Source organism: Nerophis lumbriciformis, linkage group LG01, assembly GCF_033978685.3.
Source record: "Nerophis lumbriciformis linkage group LG01, RoL_Nlum_v2.1, whole genome shotgun sequence".
NCBI lineage: Eukaryota > Metazoa > Chordata > Actinopteri > Syngnathiformes > Syngnathidae > Nerophis > Nerophis lumbriciformis.
In genome coordinates this window covers 64,114,800-64,140,698 of record NC_084548.2, presented here as the reverse complement: position 1 = coordinate 64,140,698, position 25,899 = coordinate 64,114,800, and the positions used below count along the sequence as shown (strand labels likewise).

Sequence of the window (25,899 nt, the reverse complement as noted above, 5' to 3'; positions counted from 1 at the left end):
AGAAGGCGAACACACGTGACGTTCACCAAGACAGGGAGACAGCGCCAGACGACATTTTGGATCCCACATTCGCCCAACTTTTCAATTCGGACAACGAAGGAGAATAATTCGAGGGATTTATGAATGAAGAATAACTTCAGAAAGTGAGCGTTATGTTTATTTTGTGTGTTGTGACATTAACGTTCGAGCAACATTATGTTGCTATTGCTCTGCACTATTTTGAATTTTACTATGTTTGTGATTGCACATTTGCGTACATTTTGGGAGTGAACAGAGTTGTTAGAACGCTGGTTTTTAATATATTATTAAAGTTTGACTGACCTGTTTTTTTTGACATTCCTTTAGCGCAGTTAGATGCGGCTTACAACACCGGGCGGCTTATAGGTGGACAAAGTTTTGAAATATGCCGTTCATTGAAGGCACGGCTTTTAACCCAGGGCGCCTTATGGTGCGGAAAATACGGTACAATAAATATGAAATAATAAAGGTACATAGAATGATGTCAATACTGTACATAAGTAAATTAGGTCTAAAGTAAACATGGTATATTAGTATACATTAAATATAAAATAATTATAGTATAATAAAGGTACATAAAATGATGTCAATACTGTACACAAGTAGATTAAATATAATATAAACATGGTGTATTAGTGGTACATTAAATATGAAATAATTATGGATGAATAAAGGTACATAAAATGAAGTCAATAGTGTACATAAGTAAATTAGATCTAATGTAAACATGGTATATTAGTATAAATAAAATATAAAATATGGAATAATAAAGGTACATAAAATTATGTAAAGAAAAGAACAGAACTGAGGTGAAAAGTTGTCGATGTACGAGGCTCACCTCTCCTTTAGGGTAGCGGTAGCGGTACTTGTCCTGGTCTCGCAGTGCAAACTCTTCGGGATAATTCTCCTGGATCTCCTCATAGGTCATGTCCTCGCAGACCCCCTGAAAGCCAACATGGACGTGCATGAAGCCACCAAGGGGAGGAACAGAGTAAAAATGTCTGCCTGGTTTCTACTCACAGCATCGATCTCATTGAGAGCTTTCCTGCTCGTACTGAACCCCCAGAGCTTCTGCAGTCTGGATGGTCCTCTTCATGTGGCTGGTCCACACCTTCAGCTCGCTAATGCACTGCTTCCGCAGGTATGTTCCCAAAGCGCTGGCAAACTGACCAGAGATCAAGTCTTAACGAGACCGACCGCTTGACCAACGCAAAGTGAGGTTATTTACCTTGGCGCCACGAGCCGACAGCCCCGAGTCTCCTCCGATGCGACCCACCAGGTTGAGCTCGCTCTCGCCATGGCGACACAGGTAGATGGAGCGCGGCGTGACGTGGATGTTCATGAGGTAGTAGACGATCCTGCTCTGGATGTGGTCCTGGACCCGGTTCACCAAATACCTGCTGCCCACGTTGAAGATCTTGATGTAGGACAAGTTCCTGTCGGGACGACAAACACCGTGTGCGACTTCAGCTCAGTCACTCTAAAAAGCAGTTTCATCTATAAAACCCAAGACCAGTGAAGTTGGCACGTTGTGTAAATGGTAAATAAAAACAGAATACAATGATTTGCAAATCCTTTTCAACTTATATTCAATTGAATAGACTGCAAAGACAAGCTATTTAATGTTCCAACTGGTAAACTTTATTTTTTGCAAATATTAGCTCTTTTGGAATTTGATGCCTGCAACATGTTTAAAAAAAGCTGGCACAAGTGGCAAAAACAACTGAGAAAGTTGAGGAATGCTTGTCAAACACTTATTTGGAACATCCCACAGGTGAACAGGCTAATTAGGAACAGGTGGGTGCCATGATTGGGTATAAAAGTAGATTCCATGAAATGCTCAGTCATTCACAAACAAGGATGGGGCGAGGGTCACCACTTTGTCAACAAATGCGTGAGCAAATTGTTTAAGAACAACATTTCTAAACAAGCTGTTGCAAGGAATTTAGGGATTTCACCATCTACGGTCCGTAGTATCATCAAAAGGTTCAGAGAATCTGGAGAAATCACTCCACGTAAGCAGCAATGCCCGTGACCTTCGATCCATCGGGCGGTACTGCATCAAAAAGCAACATCAGTGTGTAAAGGATATCACCACATGGGCTCAGGAACACTTCAGAAAACCACTGTCAGTAATACAGTTGGTCGCTACATCTGTAAGTGCAAGTTAAAACTCTACTATGCAAAGCCAAAGCCATTTATCAACACAGACAGGGCTTTGCTGTCCGTAACACACACACCGCAAAATGAGCTAACGTTACGCTAAAAGCTAATTAGCCTTCACCTCAAGCCAGGACAGCGAGCGAGCTGAGCTGCCGTTTGTTTCTAGAACGTTAACGGGCTCATAGTGATGTTACTAGTAGTTGACTGGGAGGTGTTTATTATAATTTGAGGAGAGTCCGCTGCCTGATGCTTACCTGCTAAACACCTATCTGCTCATCAGGATGCTGTAGCACTGAGTACATGCGCTCTGAATACGCACTGCTGATTGGCTGTTACCGCTCTGAATACGCACTGCTGATTGGCTGTTACCGCTCTGAATACGCACTGCTGATTGGCTGTTACCGCTCTGAATACGCACTGCTGATTGGCTGTTACCGCTCTGTTTGTAACCAATCAGATGGTTGTGTGGGTGGGACAATGCTGGGTGCTGTGTAGAGGACTGACAGAGACAGGCAGAACGAAGCCAAGCAGCTTGTTAAGACTTTAGCTTAGTGGAAACTCGTTCGGTACACCTCCGAACCGAACCGAACCGAAACCCCCGTACCGAAACGGTTCGATACAAATACACGTACCGTTACACCCCTAATATACACACATATATATACAGTATGTGTATATATTAGGGTTGTACGGTATACCGGTACTAGTATAGTATCGCGGTACTTTTTTTTTTTTTTAATTTTTTTTTTAATTTTTTTTTTTTTTTATGTCCTGTCCAGCTTCTCAGGCAAATCATATAGTTGATGTAGATGCCCATGTCGGCTGTTCAGATTTACTTTACAAAAGAGAAGTGTAGGATACTTCTCTTGTTGCCTTATTTGTATTTGACTTTATTAAATGTATTTATATTATCATTTAGTGCAGCCGGGCCGGAGCAGGAGGGGATAGAAAGAGAAAAAAAAAGAAGACAGAGGGGGAAATTGTGGGGACAAGAGGGGGATTAGACAGAGAGACAAAAACAACAACAGCAAACAACAACAACAACAACAATAGAGCAACATCAGCAAATATGACATGTACAAATATGATGGTAAAAGTAATAGCAAATAAGCAGTTAGCGAAAAATAAAAAATAATACAGAAATGACAATGAGCATTATTACACTACAAATGGATCAATACAAATACCAATAGAAATAGCGCTATTGATAATGAACAATACCAATAATTTACCTTTATTATCAACAATACAGTTGTTTAAATGCAACAATACATATACGTAATGATAACTTGAGATACGAAAGAATGCAGAAAAATGGAGGGGGAGAAAGAGAAGCAACCTACATAAACCTTGTAGATTGTTATAGTCACAATAGGTTAAGCTTTGTCAGTGTGCCATGTGTTACACCCAGTTTACCCTAGGGCAACAACGTTAATATATGTTTGATGAAACGTGATTATGTGCATGAGTGTAAGTATGCATATGTACTTGTATATGTACAGAATGTGTATATGTGTTTGTACAATGAATGTATATGTACAGAATGTGTATATGTGTTTGTACAGTGAATGTATATGTACAGTATGTGTATGTGTATGTTTGTATATTGAATGTGCGTGTGGATGTACGAACATTAGGTAGGTAAATATGTACTGTATTTGTGTATGTATGTGGGAGCGTAGGTACCTATGTACGTATGTGAGCATACGTGAATTTGCATGTACAATACATTCGACTCCCAGAGTGCGTGGGAGCCAGAGCACGGCCCCATCACCCCCGAGAGCCCAACCCACAAACAGGAGGCGTGGTGCCCAGGGAACCAGGGACCACCGCCCCCACGCAGCCAAGCCGGCCAGCGACAGGAACCCCAGAGCCCGACCCACCGTACCGCCCACAAGGGCCAGCAGCAGGCCGCAGACAGACGCACCCGGCGGAGGACAGGGCACGAGAAAAGCAGGGGACAGCCAGACCCCAAGCCAGCGAGAGACCACACCCCACACGGGCAGAAAGGCGAGACGCCCCGCCCGAAGGACCCAGAGACTCCCCGCAACCGGACGGGAAGACCGCCCCCGCCCCACCGGCAACCGGGCCCCCACGAGCCCACCCCCCACCCCCGGAGAGCGCGGCGAGGCCAGCCCCCGGCCACCCCACCCAAACCGGCCGCCGCAGGACCACCCAGGCACAGGGCCACGGGAACCACCCACCCCACCCGCAGGGACCCCAACGATGGAGATGGAACAACCAGCAACCGCCCCGCCGAGCCCCCCCCCTGAGGGAGGGGAAAAATTAAAAAAATAATATTAATAAAATATATTTTAAAAATAAATAAATAAATAAATAAATAAATTAATTAAATTTAAAAAAAAAAGAATTAAAAGAAGATCACAGACATGCTGACAAACAAGGTCACTACCCCAGCAACTGGCCGACTCGCAGCACCTCGGAATACCTTGCAGCACCAAGCTACCACAATAGACGCAGGGACTAGGCCCAACAGGCCCCAACCAAGACGGGCACCCGGAAGGGATGGACAGCGGGACCCAGGAGCTCCAGACACGCAGTTCGGATGCAGTAGCCTGAGGCGTCGACCCCCGTCTGACAGGCAGGCCCAGAGCGTACCCCCAGAAATATACATACATACATACATACACACATACACATACACATACACACATACACGTATACATACCCACACATACACATATATACATATACATACACATATGTACACATACACATATATAAACATACATACATACACACACATATACATACATATACACAGTTCGTCAGCCCCGACAGCCATCACGCGCGCGCGCTGCCACCAGTCACAACATCAGCCACACCCCTGCACCAGACCCAGCAGCCACGGGCGCCCACACCACAAACAAACGGCAGCAGAAACAGCAGCCGCAATAACCCCAGACAGCCAGCACCAGCCAATCAAATTAAAGCGATCAAAGAAAAACTGCGACCAGCAACCACACGCCACCAGGGCCACGGAGACCAGCCGGCGCCAGCCCGCCGGTCAGCCCGAACGCCAACACGCAAACAAGAGACACCAACAACCCCCCCAACCAAAAGGCCCCCCACCCCAACCCAAACCCGCACAAACACACCACCGCCCAAACAACCGGGACACAGCATCCAGACCAGACACGGGGGCTGCGCCGCCACCACACCAAGTCACCAACAGAGACCCCACAGCGCAAGGTCGGGCCACACGGGCACGGACCCCATCCAACAGGAAGTGAGACCCGCGCGACGCCACACACAAATAAATAATAAGATTAAAAAAAAATGAAATAAAATAAAAATAAAAAAATAAAATAAAAAATAAAATTTAAAAAATAAAATAAAATAAAAATGAGTAATAATAAAAATAAAAATAATAAATACATTAAAAATAAAAAATATATATATAACAATAATAAATGAATAAAAGCCTGGCAGGCCACCAGACCGCAGTCCCCGCCGGCCGACGAGGCAATGAGGGGTGCGCCGAACCCCAAACCCCCCATGCATGTGTACAAGGCCCCCAGAGTGTCTACTGTGTAGTTAAAATTAGGAGGTCAGCCGTTACAGCCGACCTCCAGTCCCTATTGATGTGTGTACTGTAGCGTGAGTGAGATATGTATGCTTGTGGGAACTAATAATGCGATTAAAATTGGGGGACATCAAGGTCATGGTGGGTCCCAACCAAACCAAGCCCCCCAAATCCTAAGTGTCTAATATGCAGCTAAGATTGAGGGATGGACGAGCAGGGGACAAGAAAGGAGGACTGGAGCCCCATTGGAGGCATCCTCAACCCCCCGCCATGCCTCCCCGCAGGACAATCCCCAAAGTCCTATATATGTGTGACTGTGTGCGCTATAAGTAGGAGGAGTAGAGGGCCCGGACATCCCCCCAGTCCACGCGGCCGACAACCAGGAACTACGGCCAGGAGGCCGCCACCCCCCGCCACAGCCCGTGACCCACACCAGACCACTTTGACGTGACGCCACGCGAGCCCCTCCCCCCGCCAAACAAAGCCAGCCCCCGCCCGCCCCAACCCAACCCTGCAGAGCCCATACCGGCAACCAAACGCAGAGAAACCGCACAGCCCCCACGCCCAATGCAAACACCGCATCCCGGCCATCCACACAGCAACGTGCCCATACGAGTCCCGGCCAGGGGAAGGAGCCCCCCAACGGGGGAAGAAGCCAATGCATCCCGTCCGCCTGCCAGCCCCCAAACCAGCCGGCAAGCCAACGCCAGCCATCCCCACAACCCCACAAGCGCACAGACACCAACCACAGTCCCCCAACCACTCCAACCCAACACAGCGATGCCAACCGCTGGTATCACCGCAGCAACCATCACCACCACCGCCCGTCCGCAGCGTAAACACCCGCGGCCGCCGAAACCAAAACAAAAAAGCGACCGACCCCGTAAACCACAACAACGCACACCCCCGGCTACCACCGAGGCCACCAACCCACCTACCCCAACTCATCCACAGCCAGGCCAATTGAGCCACCGGACATCCACACCCATGCACACACCTACACATTCATATACACATACATGCACACATACATATATGCATATACATATACATACACATACACACATTTCCACACATATGCATATACATATAAACATACACATCCACACATATATACACATTAATACACCCACACACATATACATAAGCCCACATATACACAAACACATACATACAAGAAAAGTGTAGTATAGTATAGTATAGTATAGTATCGCGGTACTAATGCATCAAAAACGGTACTACACTCCGTTTGAAAAGTACCGGTTCCCGAGCATGATGTCATGTCGTGACATTGCTGGTTTTGGGAGCAGAGGAGCATGTTCGGCAGCGCACACACAATGAGTACTTACAAGCAGACACAGTGTGTAGACAGAAAAGGGAGAATGGACGCATTTTGGTGTAAAAGATAAAGGTGAAGTTATAACGCTGAAACGCCCTCAGGAAGAGTTGCTTTAAGACATAGATAGCTAGTTAGTAGCTAACATCCATCCACAGTCAGCAGTGTTTTAGCTACAATCCTCGCCTCCCTGGCGACAAAGTGAGTTTCTTACAAGTATCATGCCTGCAGGATGAGGAATAGCTAAACATGCTTCACTACACAGGAGGATGCAATAGCTCGCCGGCGTCACCGCTAACAAAAGATAGCACGCCTGAATGTAAACAAACGCCATGAGTGGGTCTACACCTGACATCCACTGTACTGTTACCAAGTACAACAGCGTATCGAGTCGATACTACTATGATTACATCAATATATTTCTCTCTTTTTTTAAAGACAATCATATAATATTCATAAACTCAGGAAATACGTCCCTTCACACATGAGAACTTAAATTATGACAATGTACGATCCTGCAACTACTTGGTATCGGATCGATACCTAAATGTGTGGTATCATCCAAAACTAATGTAAAGTATATAACAACAGAAGAATAAGTGATTAATACATTTTAACAGAAGTGTAGATAGAACATGTTGAAATTGAAAATAAGCAGATATTAACAGTAAATGAACAAGTACCGTAGAATAGTAATCAATTTTTACAGTTTGTTTTGTAGTATCATCCAAAACTAATGTAAAGTATCAAACAGAATAATAAGTGATTATTACATTTTAACAGAAGTGTAGATAGAACATGTTGAAACAGAAAATAAGCAGATATTACAGTATATGAACAAGTAGAATAAGTATTTTTTATAGCCTGTCCCTCATAATGTTGACAAAATAATAGAATGATAAATGACACTATATGTTACTGCATACGTCAGCAGACTTATTAGGAGCCTTTGTTTGTTTACTTACTACTAAAAGACAAGTTGTCTAGTATGTTCACTATTTTATTTAAGGACAAAATTGCAATAAAAAAACACAGTTTTAATGTATCCGAATATTTTTTGTTAAAATAAAGCCAATAATGCCATTGTTTTGTGGTCCCCTTTATTTACACTGCAAAAAGTCAGTGTTCAAAAACAAGGAGAAAAAAATACAGAAATTAGGGGTATTTTATTTGAACTAAGCAAAATTATCTGCCAATAGAACAAGAAAATTCGGCTTGTCAAGACTTTCCAAAACAAGTAAATTAGCTAACCTCAATGAACCCAAAAATACATTAAAATAAGTATAATCTCACTAATAACAAGTGCACTTTTCTTAGTAGAAAAAAAAGAGACCTTTTTGCTCAATATGTTGAAAAAATATTCTTAAATGCTAGTGCCATTATCTTGACATAATTATATGTGCTCGGCATCATGATTTTTTTTTTCATGCTTGAAATAAGAAATTATTACTTTAAAAAAGTAGTTTTATACTTGAGTGTTGATGGCACAGCTTTGCAACAGTTGATATTCTAGTTTCAAGCATGTTTTACTCAATATAGCTCATAAAATATCAGCAACAAGCTGTAATATCTTACTGAGATCATTTAGGACCAAAACCCTTAAAACAAGTAAAACACTAACATAAAATCTGCTTAGTGAGAAGAATTACCGTATCAGACAGAAAATAAACTAATATCACCCTTATTTGAGATATTTAATCTTACTTAGATTTCAGTTTTTGCAGTGTAAATATATATATATATATATATATATATATATATATATATATATATATATATATATGTTTACATTTTACTCATATTATATATTTTTATTTTTAGTTATTACATCAGAGTTTATCGTAATCTTTGCAGTTCCTACATAGCGTAGCCCCTACTGGCTGTTTACGTGGCTGTGAACGACCCAGATGACAACGCAATCTGATTGGAAGATTAGTAAACTGCGTATATTTCCCTCTTAATTGCTTTTGCAGCTTTTAATCAATGGCACTGCTATTGATTAAGCAAGTGAAAGACTATTTTCTGATTAATATGATAAGAAACAAAATACTGCGGAGGCTACCTGTCCTTGTCGTCGTCCAGCGCCACGTAAGTCTGCTTGTAACAGTCGATCCTCTTCAGGAAGTCGGCCACGACCTCGTCTTTGTCGCAGTTGACATAGTCGGGACTGCTCAGCTTCACTTGCTTATGTAAAAAAAGTTTAAAAAAATGTTCAGTTCTAGTCCAGATTATGTGCACAGACACGCGAAGCCGACTCACTTTAATATTCTCAGCAATGATCTGAGGATCGTCACAGATGGACTCCACAAAGAAAACCTGAAGGAGCCATGTTGTGTTACAAAACAATTGTTAGGTTTGCGGAGCCGTGTTCGTGTGGACTAAACAAACCTTGTAGCCGTTCTCCTTTGCAAAGCTGAGGATGAGCTCCCTGCGCTCTGGTGTGGTGTTGGTGGCATCGAAAACCTGAAGTGAACATGAAAACAAAAAAGCAGACTCTGCACATGGTTCGGTTTTCTCACATACGATGCACAAAATGATTTCCGGAAGTCTGGTGAAGGTCAGTTCACGTCTAGGGATCGAGTTGCTAACTTGTCCGTCTGATCTGCGTAGTCTATTCAGTACATTGAATCTGTGGTCCTGGTACAACCACTGGCAAAAATGGTGACATCAGCAGACGTGGACGATGTTCATATGGTTTGGTTTTGTAGAAAAAAGGAGATAACATACATGTAACAACAAATTAAAATCAATCATAAAATATAAATTGTGGTAGTCGGGAACAGTTTCATTTTTAGATCAAGCAGAGTAAAAAAAAATTATGGAATCACTCAAATCTGACAAAACATGATGGAACCACCCTATGAATTTCAATTTTCAAGGCTAACGCCTGCATCGAAATCTGTTCATTAGTCTGTTCACACCTTGAAGAGCTGTTGCACCAGGTGGGTTGACATGAATCATGGCTCCAACAAGGGAAGTGTCAATTGAAACAAAGGAGAAGATCATCAAAGTCCTTCAAGAAGGTAAATCCTCACGCAGCGTCGCAAAATGTTGATTGTTCACAGTCCACTGTGTCTAAAATCTGGACCGAGTACAAACAAGATGGGAAGGTTGGAAAAGGCCAGCATACTGGTAGACCAAGGAAAACATCAGAGAACTTCAAGCATTATGTCTTGAAAACAGAAAAATGCACAAAAGAAGAACGAATGGGAGGAAACTGGAGTCACCGTCTGTGACGAAACTGTAAGAAAGTGCCTAAAAGAAATAGGACTTTGTTGTATATTTGTTGGTCGTGTGATGGGTAGCCAAGAAGACGCCAACGAGGAATCGTCAAAAAACAAGCTTTATTTGTTTCAGCGAGCCCCAGACTGGAGCTGCAGCTTCCAGGAGATAGAGTATGGGCCTGACTACTCTTCTGATGTCCTCTCGGACCACAGTGACTAAATACCCCTTCCCGAAGACCCCCACTCTTTGTAACTCTAGCCTTGGAGCTGGCCAGTCAATCTTTTCCTGACATTATTCCTTTGGTCAGTTGGAGTCCGGTGACCTCGGACACCTATCCTCTACTCCTACCTGTGGGGGCGTCCTATCAGATGTTGCTAAAGTTTTTTTATTATCACTCTTAAAATTCAAACCTGCATTCCTTTAGGATTCCAATTTCCTGGGGGCAACAGCCACCACTCTCTGGAGAGCTTGTGATGGACATGTGCACTTTTGAAGCTATCTAAGGGCATATTTCCTTAGTAGAACAATCCTCTAAAGGATTCTGTGACCAAATACCAACACATGCTAGCTCACAATCATATAAGAAAATGCTACACGGTACAATTCACCACAACTTAAATACAGAAAAGCTAAATGAGCTCCGTCATTGACATCTAAACGTAGAAAAACTATGTTTCAATGGGCTAAGGTAAAGCAATGGTGGACTATGAATGACTGGATGAAAGTCCTATTCAGTCATGAATTGTGAATCTGCATTGGACAAGGTGATGATGCTAGAACTTTTGTTTGGTGCCAGTCCAATGGGATTTTTGAAGACGACTGCCTGAAGAAAACATGATGCACATTTCCATAGTCATTGATGATATGGGCTGCATGTCAGGTAATGATGGCTGTCATTACGTCTTCAATAAATGCACACGTTTTCATGAACATTTTGGACAGGTCTCCTATTTCATCCATGGAAATGATGTTCGGGGATGATGACATAATTTTTCAAGATGATAATGCATTTTGCCAAGGAGCAAAAACTGTAAAAACTTTCCTTGAAAAAAGATACTCAAGGTCCCTAACAAGACTCCAACCTGCAAAGCTGATCTGACAACAGCAATCAGAGAAAATTGGAGCAAGATTGATGAAGAGTTTTGTTGTCACTCGTTAGGTCCACGCCTCACAGACTGCAAGATCTTATACAAGCCAGAGGTGGTGCAACAAAGTACGACTGGTGTGTTGGAGTATTTTTGGTTTCTTCCATATTTTTTTGCTCAGGAATGAGTGGTTCCATGATATTTTGACTCAGATTGACCTAAAAATGAAACTTGACGACTACCACAATTCATATTCTTGATTTCTTTGAGTGTTTCTTAAAGTAGCAGTAGAGTGGAAAAACAAGTTGACTTATATACTTAATTGTGTTTCATTGTACCCGTTAAACCATAACTAATTGTAAGTATGTGAAAATACTCCCTAAACATCACAAGATGCCACAATTTCAGACGGCCATTTTGAATATTCCGCTCCGTAAAATTTGGGCAATTTCTGTAGATTCGGGGTGGGATGACGTCTGTATGGGAACGCTTCTGCACTCCGACCGCGTCAGCAAACCAGTCATGCATGAATTTCGCAAACATTGTAAAGAGATGTGCTGTTTATCATTGACAATCTATGTAAGACAAGACCACGATTTTCTTATTCTATGCATCCTAAGTCGTAAATAAATCGTCGTTGGCGCTCACAAAGTCGGCTTGAATAGCATTGTTGTTGATGGGGAAGGGATCCGTGGTTCCTCCTCTACGTCACAGATCACATGACTGGCTTGCTCATTTTCTATCAAAATGGCTCGGGAATGTTCGTCAGATTGATACTATTTTGATCATATCTATTCATTCGCAAACTTTGCAAGTCTTTCAGTGTCATAAATCATATACAGTATATACTGTATATGTATGTATATATATATGTATGTGTATATGTATATATATATATATATATATGTATGTATATATATATATATGTATGTATATATATATGTATGTATGTATATATATATATGTATGTATATATATATATGTATGTGTATATATCTATGTATGTATATATAAATATATATATGTATGTATGTATATATATATGTATGTATATATAAATATATATGTATATATAAATATATATGTATGTATGTGTGTATATATATATATATATATATGTATGTATATATGTATATATACACATACATATATATATATATGTATACATATATATATATATATATATATTTATATATATATATATATATATATATATATATATATTTATATATATATATATATACATACACATACATATGTGTATATATATATATATATATATGTATGTATGTGTATATATATATATATATGTATATGTATGTATGTATATATATTATCGGCCGATAATATCGGCAGGCCGATATCGGCCGATAAATGCGTTAAAATGTAATATCTGAAATTATCGGTATCGTTTTTTTATCGGTATCGTTTTTTTTTTTTTTATTATTATTAAAATCACAAGATACACACTTCTTTCTGTTATTAATATTCTGTTTCCTACATTATATATCAATATATATCAATACAGTCTGCAAGGGATACAGTCCGTAAGCACACATGATTGTGTCCACTAATAGTACTAACCTTTAACAGTTAATTTTACTCATTTTCATTAATTACTAGTTTCTATGTAACTGTTTTTATATTGTTTTACTTTCTTTTTTATTCAAGAAAATGTTTTTAATTTATTAATCTTATTTTATTAATTTCTTTAAAAAGTACCTTATCTTCACCATACCCGGTTGTCCAAATTAGGCATAATAATGTGTTAATTCCACGACTGCATGTATCTGTTGATATCGGTTAATATCGGTATCGGTAATTAAAGAGTGGGACAATATCGGATATGGGCAAAAAGTCATTATCGGACATCCCTAATATATATATATGTATATGTATATGTATGTATATATATGTCATACATTCTCTTTTTTGTTTTGAATCGGAAAAATATCATTTTTGAATCGAGAATGTGTATATATATACACGTGTGTGTGTATATATATATATATATATATATATACACATATGTGTATATGTTAATATACATGTGTATATATATATATATACATACATAAGTGTATATATATATATATACACAGTATGTATATATATGTATGTATACATATATATATATATAAAATGTATATATATATATATATATATATATATATATATATATATATATATATATATAAATGTATGTATATATGTATTTATGTGTATGTATGTATAAAAATATGGTTTTTCCACTCTACTGGTACTTTAGAATCTGTTTGATGCGGCTTTCTTTTCGTTATGTCATGATTTGGCGGTAACGTTACAATGTTGTTGAGCAAGATGTCTGTGGATATTGTCATTCATCCAGGTCATTGTAATCTCAGGACATTCTATTCTGTGGCATTTTAACACCGTATCTGTACTGTTCTTCGTGTTGTGTCTTCAAGGGATACTAAAGTATAGACGTGTTGCATTTTTAGAAAATTACCATTGTTTGGTCGATGTCTGACATCAAATTCAAACAAAATTGTTCCTCTTTTTGGCACCAATTTCTCTTTGGATTTTGTTGGTTTAGCTTCCATTGTCCTTTCCGTTTCTGGACATCCATGAAAATTACGATGTAAACAATAGACGTTTGTATCGAAAGATACCGTAAAAAATGCCAGTAGATTTTACTGTTGCAAACCGGCAGATCAGTTGCCAGAATTTTACTGTAAAAATAAATGTGCTACCGTTTTATTTTACATTTACAGTAAAAAACTTCAGATTTCAGATAAAATTTAAAAAAAAATTGCAGCTCAGTTGCCAGTATTTTACTGTAAAAATAGCAGTGGTACCGTTTTTTCAATTACAGTACTTTGGTGTTCAATCCAGTGGCCGCAGTTTCAATGTGAATATTACGATGTAAACAATAGACGGTTGTATCGAACGATAGCCATTTTTATATTGTACTATACCGTAAAAAATGCCAGTAGATTTTACAGTTGCAAACTGGCAGATCAGTTGCCAGAATTTTACTGTAAAAATAAATGTGCTACGTTTTATTTTACATTTACAGTAAAATATTGTCGGATTTCATATAAAAAAAAAAAACAACAACTTGCAGCTCAGTCGCCAGTATTTTACTGTAAAAATAGCAGTGGTACCGTTTTTTCATTTACAGTACTTTGGTGTTCACTCTAGTTGCCGCAGTTACGATGTAAACAATTGACGGTTGTATCGCACCGTGCTGGCAGTTATTGAAACAGTGAGGTCACATGACGGATGACATCACTCACCACCACCTGGCCCTGCTCTATGGTGAAGTAGTCGCACACGTCTTTAAGCGCCGCCATGGCACACGCCCTGTCGAGCAGGACGTGAAAATAGGTTAAAAAAAAAACTTGTGACAGAAAATTTCAAACGAGAAACTCATTTATTTAATTTACTAATGTACAATATTTACATTATTTTATGTACCTTTATTGTACATGTTTACTTCATATTTAATGTACCAGTAATGTACCATTTTTACTTTATTTTGTATTTACTAAATTACAGTAATATCATTTTATGCACCTTTATTGTACCATATTTACTTCATATTTAATGTACCATTAATGAATCATGTTTGCTTTATTTTTTATTTACTAAATTACAGTAATTATAGCATTTAGTGTACCTTTATTGTACCATATTTACTTCATATTCAATGTACCAGTAATATACCATGTTTACTTTAATTTTAATTTAAAAAATAACAGTAATTACATCATTTGATGTATCTTTATTGTACCATATTTACTTCATATTTAATATACCAGTAATATACCATGTATACATATTTATTTTACTAATGTACAATATTTACATCATTTTATGTACAATATATGCTTCATATTTAATGTGCCACTAACATGTTTACATTATTTTATTAATGTACAATATTTACATAATTTTATGTACAATATATGCTTCATATTTAATGTACCATTAATATACCATGTTTACTTTAATTTTAATTTACTAAATTACAGTAATTATAGCATTTATTGTACCTTTATTGTACCATATTTACGTCATATTTAATGTACCAGTAATATACCATGTTTACTTTAATTTTAATTTAGTAAATAACAGTAATTACATCATTTGATGTACCTTTATTGTGCCATATTTACTTCATATTTAATGTACCACTAATATAACATGTTTACATTATTTTACTAATGTACATTATTTACATTTTATGTACCTTTATTGTACCATATTTACTTCATATTTAATACACCACTAATATAACATGTTTGCATTATATTTATTTTACTAATGTACATTATTTGCATCATTTTTATGTACTTTATTGTATGATATTTACTTCATATTTAATGTACCACTAATATAAACATTTAAAATTATATTTAATTTATTCATATACAGTATTTACATCTTTAATGTACAACTAATATGCCATGTTTACATTTTTAATTTACTAAATCACAGCAATTATATAAATATTTGTACCTTTACTGTGCCCTATTTACATCATATTTATTGTTCCACTAATATTACATGTCTACATTATATGTAATATATTAATTTACATAATTTCATGTACCTTTATTATACCATATTTGCTTCATATGTAATGTACCACTAATATAACATGTATACATATTTATTTTACTAATGTACAATATCTACATCATTTTATGTACAATATATGCTTCATATTTAATGTGCCACTAACATGTTTACATTATTTTATTAATGTACAATATTTACATAATTTTATGTACAATATATGCTTCATATTTAATGTACCATTAATAAATCATGTTTGCTTTATTTTCAATTTACTAAATTACAGTAATTATAGCATTTATTGTACCTTTATTGTACCATATTTACTTCATATTTAATGTACCAGTAATATACCATGTTTACTTTAATTTTAATTTACTAAATTACAGTAATTATAGCATTTATTGTACCTTTATTTTACCATATTTACGTCATATTTAATGTACCAGTAATATACCATGTTTACTTTAATTTTAATTTAGTAAATAACAGTAATTACATCATTTGATGTACCTTTATTGTACCATATTTACTTCATATTTAATGTACCACTAATATAACATGTTTACATTATTTTACTAATGTACATTATTTACATTATTTTATGTACCTTTATTGTACCATATTTAATTCATATTTAATGCACCACTAATATAACATGTTCACATTATATTTATTTTACTAATGTACATTATTTGCATCATTTTATGTACTTTTATTGTATGATATTTACTTCATATTTAATGTACCACTAATATAAACTTTTTAAATTATATTTAATTTATTAATATACAGTATTTACATCTTTAATGTACAACTAATATGCCATGTTTACATTTTTAATTTACTAAATCACAGCAATAATTTAAATGTATGTACCTTTACTGTGCCCTATTTACGTCATATTTATTGTTCCACTAATATTACATGTCTACATTATATGTAATATATTAATTTACATAATTTCATGTACCTTTATCATACCATTTTTGCTTCATATTTAATGTACCACTAATATAACATGTATACATATTTATTTGACTAATGTACAATATTTACATAATTTTATGTACAATATATGCTTCATATTTAATGTGCCACTAACATGTTTACATTATTTTACTAATGTACAATATTTACATAATTTTATGTACAACATATGCTTCATATTTAATGTACCATTAATAAATCATGTTTGCTTTATTTTAAATTTACTAAATTACAGTAATTATAGCATTTATTGTACCATATTTACTTCATATTTAATGTACCAGTAATATACCATGTTTACTTTACTTTTAATTTACTAAATTACAGTAATTACATAATTTGATGTACTTTTATTGTACCATATTTACTTCATATTTAATGTACAACTAATATGCCATGTTTACATTTTTAATTTACTAAATCACAGCAATAATTTAAATGTATGTACCTTTACTGTGCCCTATTTACGTCATATTTATTGTTCCACTAATATTACATGTCTACATTATATGTAATATATTAATTTACATAATTTCATGTACCTTTATCATACCATTTTTGCTTCATATTTAATGTACCACTAATATAACATGTATACATATTTATTTTACTAATGTACAATATTTACATAATTTTATGTACAATATATGCTTCATATTTAATGTGCCACTAACATGTTTACATTATTTTATTAATGTACAATATTTACATAATTTTATGTACAACATATGCTTCATATTTAATGTACCATTAATAAATCATGTTTGCTTTATTTTAAATTTACTAAATTACAGTAATTATAGCATTTATTGTACCTTTATTGTACCATATTTACTTCATATTTAATGTACCAGTAATATACCATGTTTACTTTACTTTTAATTTACTAAATTACAGTAATTACATAATTTGATGTACTTTTATTGTACCATATTTACTTCATATTTAATGTACCACTAATATAACATGTTTACATTATTTTACTAATGTACATTTACATTATTTTATGTACCTTTATTGTACCATATTTACTTCATATTAATGCACCACTAATATGACATGTTTACATTATATTTATTTTACTAATGTACATTTGCATCATTTTATGTACTTTTATTGTACGATATTTACTTCATATTTAATATACCACTAATATAAAATGTTTAAATTATATTTAACTTATTAATATACAGTATTTAAATCTAATATACCATGTTTACATTTTTAATGTACTAAATCACAGCAATAATATAAATGTATGTACCTTTACTGTGCCCTATTTACGTCATATTTATTGTACCACTAATATTACATGTCTACATTATATGTAATATATTAATTTACATAATTTCATGTACCTTTATTGTTTTTGCTTATAATTTTATGTACAATATATGCTTCATATTCAATGTACCACTAATATAACATGTATACATATTTATTTTACTAATGTACAATATTTACATAATGTTATGTACAATATATGCTTCATATTTAATGTGCCACTAACATGTTTACATTATTTTACTAATGTACAATATTTACATAATTGTATGTACAATATATGCTTCATCTTTAATGTACCATTAATAAATCATGTTTGCTTTATTTTACTAATGTACAATATTGACATAATTTTATGTACAATATATGCTTCATATTTAATGTGCCACTAACATGTTTACATTATTTTACTAATGTACAATATTGACATCATTTTATGTACAATATATGCTTCATATTCAATGTACCACTAATATACCATGTAAACATATTTGATTTACTAATGTACAGTATTTACATTGTTTTATGTACTTTTTAATGGACCTTATTTACTTCATATTTAATGTATTACTAATATACCATGTTTACATTATATTTGATTTACTAATTTACAATATTTATATCATTTTATGTACCTTTATTGTGCACACATTTACTTCATATTCAATGTACCACTAATATAACATGTTTACATTATATTTATCCCATTTCTAAATGTTTCATCAAAATCTTCCCGTAACTTTTTGAGTCATGTTACTGACTGACAAACCTTCACAATACATAACCTTCTCTAGGAGCGTCATAAAAAATCTACAAACCAAAAACATACTTGCGTATCTTCATGGCCTCCGCGTTGTCGGGTCTGAAGAACTCGAAGCTGTTGTAGGACCGCGTCGCCTCTCTGCGGTACTGACCGACGTTGAACACTGTGGGACGAAGAAAAGCAGGACTTAATCAGCGACACTTCAGTGGCAATGTTTTAAAGTGCATGCAGAGCTGGATATTTGTTCTGTTGTGTTTATGTTGTGTTACGGTGCGGATGTTCTCCCGAAATGTGTTTGTCATTCTTGTTTGGTGTGGGTTCACAGTGTGGTGCATATTTGTAACAGTGTTAAAGTTTTTTATTCGGCTACCCTCAGTGTGACCTGTATGGCTGTTGATGAAGAATGCATTGCATTCAATTGTGTGTGCGTGCAGAAGCCGCACATGTTATGTGACTGGGCCAGCACTCGTTGGACTGACTGGCAAATCATTTTCAACCCATATTCAGTTGAATATGCTACAAAGACAACATATTTGATGTTCAAACTGATAAACATTTTTTTTTGTGCAAATATTCATTAACTTTAGAATTTGATGCCAGCAACACGTGACAAAGAAGTTGGGAAAGGTGGCAATAAATACTGATAAAGTTGAGGAATGCTCATCAAACACTTATTTGGAACATCCCACAGATGTGCAGGCTAATTGGGAACAGGTGGGTGCCATGATTGGGTATAAAAACAGCTTCCCAAAAAATGCTCAGTCTTTCACAAGAAAGGATGGGGCGAGGTACACCCCTTTGTCCACAACTGCGTGAGCAAATAGTCAAACAGTTTAAGAACAACATTTCTCAAAGTGCAATTGCAAGAAATTTAGGGATTTCACCATCTACGGTCCATAATATCATCAAAAGGTTCAGAGAATCTGGAGAAATCACTCCACGTAAGCGGCATGGCCGGAAACCAACATTAAATGACCGTGTCCTTTGATCCCTCAGACGGCACTGTATCAAAAACCGACATCAATCTCTAAAGGATATCACCGCATCGGCTCAGGAACACTTCAGAAAACCACTGTCACTAAATACAGTTCGTCGCTACATCTGCAAGTGCAAGTTAAAGCTCTACTATGCAAAGCGAAAGCAATTTATCAACAACACCCAGAAACACCGCCGGCTTCTCTGGGCCCGAGATCATCTATGATGGACTCATTCAAAGTGGAAAAGTGTTCTGTGGTCTGACGAGTCCACATTTCAAATTGTTTTTGGAAATATTCGACATCGTGTCATCCGGACCAAAGGGGAAGCGAACCATCCAGACTGTTATCGATGCAAAGTTCAAAAGCCAGCATCTGTGATGGTATGGGGGTGCATTAGTGCCCAAGGCATGGGTAACTTACACATCTGTGAAGGCACCATTAATGCTAAAAGGTACATACAGGTTTTGGAACAACATACTGTATGCTGCCATCTAAGCGGCGTCTTTTTCATGGACGCCCCTGCTTATTTCAGCAAGACAATGCCAAGCCACATTCAGCACGTGTTACAACAGCGTGGCTTCGTAAAAAAAGAGTGCGGGTAATTTCCTGGCCCGCCTGCAGTCCAGACCTGTCTCCCATTGAAAATGTGTGGCGCTTTATGAAGCGTAAAATACGACAGTGGAGACCCCGGACTGTTGAACGACTGAAGCTCTACATAAAACAAGAATGGGAAAGAATTCCACTTTCAAAGCTTCAACAATTAGTTTCCTCAGTTCCCTATCGTTTATTGAGTGTTGTTAAAAGAAAAGGTGATGTAACACAGTGGTGAACATGCCCTTTCCCAACTACTTTGGCACGTGTTGCAGCCATGAAATTCTAAGTTAATTATTATTTGCAAAAAAAAAAAAAAGTTTATGAGTTTGAACATCAAATATTTTGTCTTTGTAGTGCATCAATTGAATATGGGTTGAAAAGGATTTGCAAATCATTGTATTCCGTTTATATTTACATCTAACACAATTTCCCAACTCATATGGAAACGGGGTTTGTATATATAGCTAGAATTCACTGAAAGTCAAGTATTTATTATATTTATGTATATATATATATATATACATATATATAAGAAATACTTGAATTTCAGTGAATTCTAGCTGTAAATATACTCCTCCCCCCTTAACCCCGCCCCCACCCACCTTAAAACCCACCTTAAAACCCCCACTCCAAATCTCCCGAATTCGGAGGTCTCAGGGTTGGCAAGTATGATTTTGCCAACTGATGGTGTCAGTGTTTTATCGTTCATGGAATATTGTAAATCCCGCATTCTTTATTTTCATGTACATTCTGGGTGTCTCATTCAGTAAAAAAAAATAAAAAATTCCGTTTCGTTTTTTAAGGCAGTCTGTCATAACGTTTTTAGCATTCAATCAGACATTATTGTCAGTTTTGTATTAGTGTTCTTAAAAAAAACATTTTGTTCTCTAAATTTGCCCCCCCTGAGGCAAAATAATTGCCCAGGCCTGCCATACCACACTGCAAAAAGTCAGTGTTCAAAAACAAGAAAAAAAATACAAAAATTAGGGGTATTTTACTTGAACTAAGCAAAATTATCTGCCAATAGAACAAGATATTTTGGCTTGTCAAAACTTTCCAAAACAAGTAAAATTAGCTAACCTCAGTGAACCCAAAAATACCTTAAAATAAGTATATTCTCAGTAATAACAAGTGCGCTTTTCTTGGTAGAAATAAACAAATATGAGACCTTTTTTCTCAATATGTTGAAAAATATTCTTAAATTAAGTAAATGCTAGTGCCATTATCTTGACATAATGATATGCGCTCGGCATTACATTTCTTGCATTTTCCCATCGATAACGCCAAGTGCGTGCTCTTTCAGTCAATTAGTGCGCAAGGAATATATATATATAAATATATATATATATATATATATATATATATATATATACACAGCCTGGCCCCCAACCAAATTTGATTTTATTGTAATTTTGAAGAATTGATCTGAATGTGCATGAACTATTTCTATTCAAAATTGTTTGAAATGTTAAATGTTTAAATATTAACTGTCAGTTTACTGTAGTGTGCCAACTGTACTACTATATGAGTACGTATGTTCTATTGTTTCATTGAAAATAAAACAGCAAAGTCCATTTGGCTGTCATCTGTTTTAATTATGAGACAAAATTGTGTCAAAGTCATGATTTTTTATTTCATGCTTGAAATAAGAAATTATTACTTTGAAAAAGCAGTTTTATATTTGTGAGTAGGGATGTCCGATAATATCGGCCTGCCGATATTATCGGCCGATAAATGCTTTAAAATGTAATATCGGAAATTATCGGTATCGTTTAAAAAAAAAATTGGTATCGTATTTTTTATTTTTATTAAATCAACATAAAAAACACAAGATACACTTACAATTACTGCACCAACCCAAAAAACCTCCCTCCCCCATTTACACTCATTCACACAAAAGGGTTGTTTCTTTCTGTTATTAATATTCTGGTTCCTACATTATATATCAATATATATCAATACAGTCTGCAAGGGATACAGTCCGTAAGCACACATGATTGTGCGTGCTGCTGGTCCACTAGAAGTACTAACCTTTAACAGTTAATTTGACTCATTTTCATTAATTACTAGTTTCTATGTAACTGTTTTTATATTGTTTTACTTTCTTTTTTATTCAAGAAAATGTGTTAAATTTATTTATATTATTTTATTTTATTATTTTTTAACTATACCTGGTTGTCCAAATTAGGCATAATAATGTGTTAATTCCACGACTATATATATCTGTATCGGCTGATATCGGTATCGGTTGATATCGGTATCGGTAATTAAAGAGTTGGACAATATCGGATATCGGCAAAAAGCCATTATCGGACATCGCTAATCATTACTATTTTTTTTTACAACTACAACAGAAATACACCAGCAAATACAACATACACACATATGATATTTAATAATAATGATAGATGTTATTTGTCAAAAGCACTTTACATTGAGCAAATAACCTCAAAGTGCTACAGTGTATTAAAGAAATGAAAAATAAAAACTAGAACAGCCTAATAGCTGGAACTTGCACGCATATATCTAAAAAAAAAGAAAAAAAAAAAGGCTTTTTTTAAAAAAGAAGGGTTTTTAATAGAGATGTCCGATAATTTCGGTCGATAAATGCGTTAAAATGTAATATCGGAAATTATCGGTATGTTTTTTTTAAAAATTAAATCAACATAAAAAACACAAGATACACTACAATTAGTGCACCAACCCAAAAAAACCTCCCTCCCCCATTCACACTCATTCACACAAAAGGGTTGTTTCTTTCTGTTATTACATTATATATCAATACAGTCTGCAAGGGATACAGTCCGTAAGCACACATGATTGTGCGTGCTGCTGGTCCACTAATAGTACTAACCTTTAACAGTTAATGTGACTCATTTTCATTAATTACTAGTTTCTATGTAACTGTTTTTATATTGTTTTACTTTCTTTTTTTATTCAAGAAAATGTTTTAAATTTATTTATATTATTTTATTTTATTATTTTTTAACTATACCTGGTTGTCCAAATTAGGCATAATAATGTGTTAATTCCACAACTATATATATCTGTATCGGTTGATATCGGTATCGGTAATTAAAGAGTTGGACAATATCGGATATCGGCAAAAAGCCATTATCGGACATCGCTAATCATTACTATTTTTTTTTACAACTACAACAGAAATACACCAGCAAATACAACATATACACATATGATATTTAATAATAATGATAGATGTTATTTGTCAAAAGCACTTTACATTGAGCAAACAACCTCAAAGTGCTACAGTGTATTAAAAAAATAAAAATAAAAACTAGAACAGCCTAATAGCTGGAACTTGCACGCATATATCTAAAAAAAAAAAAAAAAAAGGCTTTTTAAAAAAAAGACGGGTTTTTAATAGAGATGTCCGATAATTTCGGCCGATAAATGCGTTAAAATGTAATATCGGAAATTATCGGTATCGTTTTTTGTTGTTGTTGTTGTTTAAAAAAAAAAATTAAATCAACATAAAAAACACAAGATACACTTACAATTAGTGCACCAACCCAAAAAAACCTCCTTCCCCCATTCACACAAAAGGGTTGTTTCTTTCTGTTATTACATTATATATCAATATATATCAATACAGTCTGCAAGGGATACAGTCCGTAAGCACACATGATTGTGCGTGCTGCTGGTCCACTAATAGTACTAACCTTTAACAGTTAATTTGACTCATTTTCATTAATTACTAGTTTCTATGTAACTGTTTTTGTATTGTTTTACTTTCTTTTTTATTCAAGAATTTTTTTTTAAATTAATTTATCTTATTTTATTAATTTTTTTAAGAAGGACCTTATCTTCACCATACCTGGTTGTCCAAATTAGGCATAATAATGTGTTAATTCCACGACTGCATATTTCGGTTGATATCGGTATCGGTAATTAAAGAGTTGGACAATATCGGGATATCGGCAAAAAGCCATTATCGGACATCCCTACTTGTGAGTGTTGATGACACAGCTTTGCAACAGTTTATATTCTAGTTTCAAGCATGTTTTACTCAATATAGGTCATCAAATCTCAGCTACAAGATGTAATATCTTACCGAGATCATTTAGGACCAAAACCCTTAAAACAAGCAAAAGACTAAAATCTGCTTAGTGAGAAGAATTATCTTATCAGACAGAAAATAAGCAAATATCACCCTTATTTGGGATATTTCATCTTACTTAGATTTCAGTTTTTGCAGTGCAGATATAGAAACTTCATACTGCTTGATTTTATGAGGATCGATATTTGGAATTTGGTCGGTGCCTATAAAAGTACTGAAATTAGTACCCATCCCTACTCATGATGCCACAAATGCAGCTTATGCCGTCCTGTGGAGTTCATGAAAAAACAGATGTCACAGGCGCTAATCATTGACCCCCGGTGGGTTATTTGCCTTTGTGGGCCACGTACCGCACCGCACGCTACCTAAAGGTCAACGGGACAATTTTGGCTCCTGATTTGCTAACCGAGGCTTCGTGTTGTGCGTGTGATACCTTTGGTGGTGACCCCGATCCAGTTGAGGTATCTGGTGAGCTTTTTTGAGATGTACGTTTTACCCCTGGCCGGCAGCCCCACCATCACAATCATGGTGGGGGAGTTGGTGAACTGGGGAACCGACGCTGAAAAGGCAAAAAAAAGTTAACGTTACCAAACTTCCACTGTAGCATAAACGAGCGCTCATTTTGTGTTCTAATTGTGTTGTGTCTTCCCCATGGCAGGCAGAAAGCACGCGCCGACCCTCCAGGGTGAACGGCCTGCGGGACGCATCCCAACCAAAGCCGGTGCCACGAAACACGCAACAAGTCCTTCTGTGGGTCTCAGCTTCCGGTTCCCCAAAACACACAACTTGTTGGACCCCGGTGAGTTACTCACATCCTCGACGTTTACTCAGCCGGTTCTGCAGCCACGGTACCCAGGTCTTCTCCAGACGGGTTTGAGTGAGGGTGTTGTGAGAGTGCGACATGGCTGCGTGTGTGTGTGTGAGAGAGAGAAGAACCGCCCAGGTGAGAAAATACTTTAAAAGCCTTTCACAGGAAGGGGCGGAGTCACCCAGTCACCTGTTAGCCTGCTGGCAAAGTCACACGTGTCTTTGATTGGCGGGTGACATCAGCCGAATTACGTCATCCAGCAATGAGGCGCTCAGCACGCCCTTTGTACCCCCCCCCCCCCCCCCCCGCCATACTGCACTGGTTTACTAGGTCAGGACACCATGCTGCCATAAAACTACTGTGTGTGTCTGTATGTTAAAGTTAAAGTACCAATGATTGGCACACACACACTGGGTGTGGCGAAATTTGTCCCCTTGTTCACCCCCTGGGAGGTGAGGGGAGCAGTGG

At 36.3% G+C, this 25,899-nt stretch overlaps 1 protein-coding gene across 1 annotated transcript in view; it reads right to left on the bottom strand.

Annotated features, from left to right (window-relative positions):
* LOC133571146 (6-phosphofructo-2-kinase/fructose-2,6-bisphosphatase-like) overlaps window positions 1-25,544 on the bottom strand; it is a 34,013-nt gene extending 8,469 nt beyond the window's left edge. The window contains 11 exon segments of the mRNA XM_072914373.1: window positions 857-961; window positions 1,039-1,063; window positions 1,065-1,183; window positions 1,247-1,454; window positions 9,127-9,248; window positions 9,324-9,380; window positions 9,453-9,527; window positions 14,653-14,719; window positions 19,041-19,137; window positions 25,057-25,182; window positions 25,436-25,544. Coding sequence (XP_072770474.1) covers window positions 857-961; window positions 1,039-1,063; window positions 1,065-1,183; window positions 1,247-1,454; window positions 9,127-9,248; window positions 9,324-9,380; window positions 9,453-9,527; window positions 14,653-14,719; window positions 19,041-19,137; window positions 25,057-25,182; window positions 25,436-25,526 — 1,092 coding nt within the window. The 5' untranslated portion in view covers window positions 25,527-25,544.
* Between the last annotated feature and the right edge of the window lie 355 nt (window positions 25,545-25,899).